This window comes from Natator depressus, chromosome 2 (genome assembly GCF_965152275.1).
Source record: "Natator depressus isolate rNatDep1 chromosome 2, rNatDep2.hap1, whole genome shotgun sequence".
NCBI lineage: Eukaryota > Metazoa > Chordata > Testudines > Cheloniidae > Natator > Natator depressus.
Genome location: NC_134235.1, coordinates 71,182,038 through 71,190,778, shown reverse-complemented (window position 1 = coordinate 71,190,778; position 8,741 = coordinate 71,182,038). Strand labels below are relative to the sequence as shown.

The 8,741-nt window shown below is 40.8% G+C and overlaps 1 protein-coding gene across 1 annotated transcript; it reads left to right on the top strand.

Moving 5' to 3' along the window:
- The first annotated feature begins 2,110 nt into the window (after positions 1-2,110).
- Positions 2,111-4,864, top strand: PPDPFL (pancreatic progenitor cell differentiation and proliferation factor like). The gene is made up of 4 exons (XM_074943099.1): positions 2,111-2,176; positions 3,633-3,725; positions 3,815-3,917; positions 4,816-4,864. Exons 1-4 carry the CDS (start codon positions 2,122-2,124, stop codon positions 4,826-4,828), a joined length of 264 nt encoding a protein of 87 aa, XP_074799200.1. The 5' UTR covers positions 2,111-2,121; the 3' UTR covers positions 4,829-4,864.
- Positions 4,865-8,741: the final 3,877 nt, after the last annotated feature.

The following is an 8,741-nucleotide window of genomic DNA, read 5'->3' as shown; positions in this document are numbered from 1 at the left end:
ATGTGCAATTCAATAACTAAAGTTTCTGGCATTTCTGTTTAGACCTGATTGGAAAATGGAATTTCCACTCCACAATTTTTTTTTTTTTAGATTTTGAATTTGTTTTGTTCAAAATTAAGATTAAAAAGCCTTTTTTTAAAAATTGTGAAACAAAATTATTTATATATATATATATATATATATATATATGAAATCAAAATGCTTTGTTTAGATTTTGAGATTTTACATTTTTTAATATAACAAATTTTGAAATGAGAAGTTTTTTAGAAAAAACACTGACATTTGTTGAAATTGATACAATTTTGTGCAAAAAAAAAAAGCTTGTCAAAGAGCATTTTCCAACTGATTGAGCATGGTATAAATACATAGATAGATATGCCAACCCCATATGTTTAAAAGAAAAACAAAACACCATGAGTCACAGCCCCAAAATAAATGGCTTAATTTTTAATTGGGTTGTTTTTATTTGCCATGTAGTTTCTGCACCTTTAGGGTGCACTGGCCACACATTTTCAAGCTTTTCTCCGCACTTAGGAGCGTTGGAAACCAACTTCTTCAATGAAAGCTGAGTCTCCATCTAATCACAGGATTTCAGAAGCTGGGGTTTTGAGAAACGCATCGCATATCACACGACCCACGATGAAGTTGTGAGAGCTGCTGGCAACTCCCTTCTGCAAATCCTCTCCCCGTTGACTGCTTAAAACAAAGGTCTTTGAATAGCACTTTGGGGCGGCTAATCTTTTCCCCCCACCATGCAACCCCAATAAATGGACTGAACGTTAGGGGAAAGGGTGGGGATGACCTAGAAGCTTCTCTATAGGGCGTGAGATCATCAGCAGTGGAGTGATTGTGCGGAAAGAATCTCCTCTTCCAAACAGGGAGGGGGGAAAAGGAAGGAATGAAGGGGTGGCTCCCCTGTCTCCACCCTCCCTCCGTGCCGGGAACCACCTGCTGTAAGAGGTGTGCGCCCCCCAAACCCTGCCCAACCCCACTCCTTACAGCACTTCCACAGCTGCAAGGACTGGGGAGGGGAAGGCTGTCCCTCAGCAACCCTCTCTCCTGCTAGCGCCAAGCCTTCTGCGTCCCGCGGTCACACAGGCCGGGGCAGCGCAGCGCAGCGCAGCGCAGCTCCCCCGTGCCCTTCGCGGGACGTTCCCAGCCTGGGCAGCACGCGCTCCGCCCCGGCTCCTCAGCTGGGCAGCACGTGCGCATGCCCACCCCCTGCCCAGCGCCGGGATTTCACGCCGCCCGCCTGGCCCGGGCCGGGGTTGAGTCAGGTCACCAGGTCAGGGGAGGCGCCCCGCCGCTAGGGTTTCAGTCGCGCGCCTGGGCTCCTCTATATACAGCCGCCTCGCGCTTCCTGGCCACTCAGCGCGCGCGCGGAGCCAGAGGGGCGCTTGCTGCTGGGGAGGGCTCGCGTGTGCATCCAGAGCCCTGTCCCCTTTGCTGGCTGGGCGGGGGCGCTGCAGAGGGGGAGGCCTTTCTGGGAGCGTGGGCCATCCAGGTAAGGGGAGCAGGATTTCTTCTTCTGCAGGGGCAGCGGGGAGCGTGGCTGGGGGCTTACGGTCAGAGGAGCCCGGGGGGGCAAGTGGGGCAATTTGCCCCAAGCCCCGGGGCAATATACTATACTATAGTATTGCAACTTTTTTTTATGGACGGGGCACCCGAAATTGCTTTGCCCCGACCCCCTGAATCCTCTGGGCGGCAATGCTTACGGTTGCTTTGCACAAGCCGCCACGATAGCTGCTGGGGCGTTAAGTTGGGTTACCCAGGGGGTGCTGTTGGTGCTCCTTAGAAGTCTGTTGCGTTGCAAATTGGCAAGGACCTGCAAGTGTTTTCTGGCCTTATACGTTTAAGGTTTTTTGGGGCCATATTTTCCCCTTCCCTTACACTGGTATAAATCTGAAGTTTATTTAATTAAAATCTGCTGAGTTTCATCAAGGTTCGAATTAGCCCAGAGATCAGAAGGGCCCCAATAAAGGTGTTGCCCCGCACCTTGGTGCGAAAGACACTTTACACTGGAGATCATTATTGTCAACATATTTATTTTTTTTCTGTTGCTCTCCTGCAGATTGTTCTGAGCCAGTCTGCTTGACTTTTGCCCCAGTCCGTGCCTTTACTATGGCATCTGTGCCTTCAGCTGGCTGCCTCCTGGCCAAGAATCAGTACTACAGAAGTAAGGTGTTTACAAAAAAAAATAATCTTTAAACAAAACCTGGTGCATGTTTCCTGTTTCGTGGCAATTTCTTCTTGTTTATGAAGGAAAGGGTTACATGGCTAAAAATCCTCCATCGCTTTGGATAGGAAACGTCTCAAAACTGATGCTGATTCTGAAAAAGTTTCAACACCTGTTTGTACAGTGTTTAAATCACTTCTGAGGGTTTTGTAGGTTTGAGGACTGTTCTATTTATTTTGTTATTATCTACGGGGGGAGGGGGGATAATCTTAATTTTTAGGGGGCTTGTGTATTTCTGTGATGTAGTCTCCTACTTCTCCTTCCTCATTAAGAGGAAAGACTTTTTCCTCTCATGAGGCATGTGTAACTTGCATTTGACATTAATAAACATCAAAAGGAAGGATTTGTAACCCACTGGTGAGTCTGTTGCAGGTCCCCCTCTTTGCCAATCCCTAGTGGATATGAGTTCTTACATTAGCCAACTGTAGAGTTTTACTTCTTTAGCTCAAGTTGTAGCAACTCTTGCTTTGAAATCTGGAGGTCCTTGGTGGGTCATTACATAAAATCTTATGGTTAACACAGAGGACTAGGAATCAAGTGATTTGGCTTTTGTCTGTGGTCCAGACTTCCTTTGTGGGTGGGTCACTTAATGTCTCTGTGCCTTTGTTTCCTCATCTATAAAATGGGGAAGTGCTACTTGCATGCCTCTCACAGGTAGTTGAGACAAAATGTTCTGATGCTTTGAGATTCTTGGATGACACACTGTAATGTAAAGCATTATTGGTATTAATTTTGTTATGAAAGCATAGGAAGAAAAAAAGTTCTAATATAATGTGTCTTATTTCTTATGTGCAGTGTTGTTTGTAGCTCTGTTGATCCTGGGATGTAAGAGAAACCATGTGGGTGAGGGAATATCTTTTATTGGACCAACTTCTGCTGGTGAGAGAGAAGCTTTTGAGCTTACACAGAGCTCTTCTTCAGGTCTTTGGAAGCTTGTCTCCCTCAACAACAGACGTTGGTCCAATAAAAGATATTACCTCACCCACCTTTTCTCTCCTATTAGTTATATCAAAGGTCAGTATTCTAGAACTGAATCTCTTGTATTAATAGCAATATATATGCCTGAGCCTAAAATACACCTTGTGGCCTTAACTTTCATTTAGCTTCAGTGAAAGTTACACCAGCAGATTACATGTCAGCATGCCTCTCTGGTGAGGAATAAGTGGTAGCAGTAGGTGAACTCGTAAAATATTTATCCCGTCGTCATGCAATGTCCATAGCGAAACAGGGATATAAAAATACTGGAAAATTAGGTTTACTTAAATTTTTTTTAATCTTTAGCTATACAGTGTCGTCTTTGAGGCATCGGGGGTCTGTAAAGTCTTGAAAAAATCTTTAGTGTGGAATTAATGTATATTCTGTAATTTGAGACCATTGCTTTGTTTTCTACACTCAGCTCGATTGAATTCTGAATCCAGTGTTTCATCAGGCAGTTCATCCTTCTGTTCTGATCCTGTGAACTTCTCAGACCAGGAAAAAGCCCACCATGGTATTGCCTCTTTCTTTCAAACATACGTTTTTCTCATTTTTGGCACTTTGATTAAATGCCAATCACTGCCATTATGTCTCCTTTTGTAGGGTTACCTGAATTATTTGATAAATGCTGGTGGATAAAAAACTTTTTCCACTCTGAAACATCTGCTTCTCCAAATGTGAGTGGAAAAACATTATCGACCAGCAGGTAAGTCTTGCTTTTTGAATGATGGAGATAATTTACTTGTTTTATTTTTCTTCTTTACTTTTACTGATTGGAATACCCCTCTCTTTGCCCTGCCCTCCACATCAACTTTAGGGATACAATATCTTGGTATTGATTTAAGTGAAATATAGTGGAAATGCAAGGTCACAGCTGAATGCCTGTGGAAATTTCCAGTTGTTTCTTGTTAGTGAAGTTAGTCAAGTCCATACAAAAGTTTACAGTAAGCAGAGAATAGTGACCTTAACTTTTCTTTACTTAACTTTTCTGATTGCTTGAAGTGATAAAGCAGTGGTTCTCAAACTTTTGTACTGGTGACTCCTTTCACACAGCAAGCCTTTGAGCCCTTATAAATTAAAACCACTTTTTTTATATATTTAACACCATTATAAATGCTGGAGGCACAGTGGGGTTTGGGGTGGAGGCTGACAGCTCACAAGGCCCCATGTAATAACCTTGCAACCCCCTGAGGAGTCCCGACTCCCAGTTTGAGCCGACTCCGAGTTTGAGAACCTCTGTGATAAAGCAATATTTTGTTTGTTGGTAAGATAATGCTTGGCTACCTAGCAAGGCTTAGAAAATGTACTGATATAGTGTCTTAGCTAGAGGCCATAGAGTACAGTACAATACATACAAATGTTAAAATCTATTCAGTTCAGTAAAATTAATACAATTTTTAAAAATACAAAAGATAAAAACTTAAGATCAGCCATTCCCCTGGATCAGTTACACTTTAAAATCACAACCTCTAAAACAGTATACGCTTGGGTACCTAGATATCCATTTCCTCTTCACCCTAACTTAGTTGACTTAAATACATATTTCATAATTTTGTTTACACTGTATATTATCCTGTTAATAACTTGTCTTTATCTGTTTACAGTGTTGCAAGTTGACTTTACCTGCAGTAGTGATACGTATACAGACTACTCCTTTCTCTAAAGCTCAGGGTCTTTCAGATGGCTGCATTCAGCTGTGTGAAGAAAATATGCTGCTTGGAACTTCATTTCCATGCGAGAAATTAGAATTTCACAAAGATTTGTCAGTAGCTTAAATGGTTTTGCTTAAAGTAGGCATAGTTTCTACATACACTGTCCACTACTGAGTTGTTAACATCTGAGAAATGCATTTTTAATATTTTAAAAGAAAATTAAATGGATTTAATATCCTAATGACTAACTCGCATCACTAGAAGAAATGACGGTAAAAAGTAAGATCAGCATAAAGTGGCCAGTGACTATCTAGGTTTTATTTCTGTAAGTTGAAAAGCTTCTGTGGACCGTCCGTGTTAAAATTTTTCAAGGGTGCTGTGACTTAAAACAGACAAGTTTGTGTTTTGAAATGTCTATTCAGTAAGTAGTATTTTTCCATAAGTTTACATTTTACTATATCAACTATGCTGACATCAAATGGATATAAACTAGTTTCAGATGAACAGATTCCTGTTATTTAATGGATCTGGCACATCTTTCCCAAATGCCCAGTATAGCAGTTACATACTGTTAAGAAGGAAGTTTACAGAACAGTTAATAGCTTTAATTGTGGAAAATCCTATTAAACAACAATCATAAGCTCTGTCCCCTTGTTATGGCTGAATATGGATTCTGACCTTAAATACAGGTGTGTAATTCTCATTCACATGCATGCACCTAAGTATTTGAGGGCAGAACGTGAGGACTTGGTAAATAGTCTGACTTTCATGGATTTTGACCTTTTGATTTGCAGCCATACTTCACTTTTTTTATGCTACTCTTACCTGTTCTACTGTTGGTTAAAGAGCCTCTTGTTTTGTATTAAGTGCTCTCTATAAACTAACCTTATTGGTTGTGAACTCTTTGACAGTTCCAACTCCTTAAATAATCACAATTCTGGTATTCACAATCATTTGTGTCCATTAAATATATTTTTACACTAATTATGGTTTCCCTTCTTAACATATCCCAAGCTGCTTAAATGAATTATTAAAATAATCACTTAACTCAGTGATGAATTGAAGCCCTCTCTGGTGTGAAGTATGGTAGATTAACAGTGCACAGTTCTACAACAGCAGTTATGTTTTGTGAGGCGGATGAGCAAAATTGCTTAGGTGCAGGGTGTATTGCAAATATTTGTCTTGAGCATTTCATATCCATAAGTTTCAGGACTATTTCTCAATGCAACTTAATGATGCATCAAGTCTGTTCAGGTCACTTACTGAATTTATCTGGTACATTTTTAAGCACTTCAGGTATTAAGTAACAATGTATTCTTTTAAAGTAAACGTGTAAACTTTATCATGACATACAGATAGTGCTATAGATGTCCATGGCACTTGAGAAAATAATGAAGTAGTCCCATCCCCAGAAAGTTTATAATCTAGCTTGAGACAGCATACACAGGGTAGGTGAGAACAAGGATGAAGACAACTGTTAGAAGAAATAGTGTGTTGGAACTCTGTTACATGAAATATAAGAAAAGCAATTTATCAATTTACTTGTTTAAAATGATTGCATGGTTTGAACTTAGAATTATTTTAAAATGTATGTTATAAGCTACTCTATTTTTATACTAAAATTTTATATAATAAAGTTTAATTATTATGAGGTCTGAAATGTTTCTTCTCTAATACAAAATGGTAGTCACTGTTGCATGTGAATTTGTGGCAAAAATCTACAAAATGACCATGAACAGAAATTAAAGAAGCCATCTTTCAAAGTAATTTTTGAAACAATCATAACAGGAATGTGAGAGGAAAGGAGGAGTTTAAATAAGGAAAGTGAAACCAGGAGGGGAAAATTGCTTTAATGTCTTAGTGAAAACAAAGTAAAAGAATGTGGACTTGTAACTACAAGTTTTGAAGATGATCTTCTCCTAATTTGTCTTTTTCTTTTCGCAAAATGTGTGCAGGAGTTGGAAGAGGAAGTTTGCCTACAACTGCTAGTAGCAAATATCCCCAATGGCCAGAGATGGGACACTAGGTGGGGAGGGCTCTGGAGTTATTACAGTGAATTCTTTCCCAGGTATCTGGCTGGTGGATCTTGCAGAGATGCTCAGGGCTAGCTGGTCATCATATGTGGGGGCAGGAAGGAATTTTTCCCCAGTTCAGATGAGCCGAGACCACACAGGGGGAGAGGGGGTACACCTTCCTCTGCACTATGGGTCACTTGGTCAACATAAGAATGGCCACACTGGGTCAGACCAATGGTCCATCTAGCCCAGTATCCTGTCTTCCAACAGTGGCCCCTGCCAGGTGCTTCAGAGGGAATGCACAGAACAGGGTAATTATCGAGTGATCCATCCCCTATTGTCCAGTCCCAGCTTCTGGCAGTCCGAGGCTACGGACTCCTAGGGCATGGGGTTGCATCCCTGACCATCTTGGTTAGTAGCTATTGATGGACCCATCCTCCATGAATTTATTTCTTTTTTTGATCCCAGCTATAGTTCTGGCCTTCGCAACGTCACTGGCTACAAGTTCCACGAGTTGACTGCGTTGTGTGAAGAAGTGCTTCCTTTTGTTTCTTTTAAACTAAAGCCTGTTGATTTCATTGGGTCACCCTTGGTGCTTGAGCTAGGTGAAGGAGTAAATAACACTTCCTTATTCAATTACTCCACATCATTCATGATTTTGTTAGACCTCTATCATATGCGCCCCCACCTCTCCCCTGAGTCATCTCTTTTTCCAAGCTGAAAAGTCTCAGTTGTCTTAATCTTTTCTCGTATGGAAGCTGTTCCATACCCTTAATCATTTTTGTTGGCCTTCTCTGTACCTTTACCATTTCTAATATATTTTTTTGAGCTGGGGAGAACCAGAACTGTACACAGTATTCCAGGTGTTGGCGTACCATGGTTTTATAGAGTGGGATTATATTTTCTGCTTTATTATCTATCCCTTAATGATTCCTAGCACTATTAGCTTTTTTTTGACTGCTGCTGCACATGGAATGGATGCTTTAAGAGAACTGTCAACAATGACTCCAAGATCTTTCTTGAGTGGTAGCTAATTTAGATCCCATCATTGTGTATGTATAGAGAGGATTATATTTTCCAAGGTGCATTAGTTTGTATTTATCAACATTGAATTTCATCTGCCATTTTGTTGCCCAGTTTTGTGAGATCCCTTTGTAACTCTTCAGAGTCTGCTTTGGACATAACTATCTTCAGTAATTTTGTATCATCTGCAAACTTTGCCACCTCACTGTTTATCCTTTTTTTCCAAATAATTTATGAATATATTGAACAGCACTGGTCCAAGTACAAATACCAGGGGGACACTGCTCTTTACCTCTCTTTTCTGAAAACTGACCATTGATTCCTACCTGTTGTGTCCTGTCTTTTAAGCAGGTACTGATCCATGAGAGGACCTTCCCTCTTATCCCATGACTGCTTTGTGTAAGAGCTTTTGGTGGAGGACCTTGTCAAAGCTTTCCAAGTATAATATTTCTTGTTTAAATTAGAGTAAATGATGGATTCTCTGTAATTTGAGGACTTCTGTACTCAGCCAGAGGTTATTGGTCTATTACAGGCATGGGTAAGTGAGGTTCTGTGGCCTGCAAGGTACAGGAGGTCAGACTACATGATTATGATGCTGTCTTCTGGCCTTAAAATCTGAGTCTAAAGCTGCTTTATGCCACTGGTAAAGCTTCCTATCCTAAGATGAGCCAGCTGGGGACAGCTACTTCAGCTTTAGGCCCACTTTATGATGCAATGCAGTGCAGCCCAGGATCAAGTCGAGCATATCTAACTGATGATAATTTGAAGTAATTTGTATACTTTCCCCAAGTATTGATAGAACAGAACATATACCTTGATCAAATCTGCAAAACACATTTA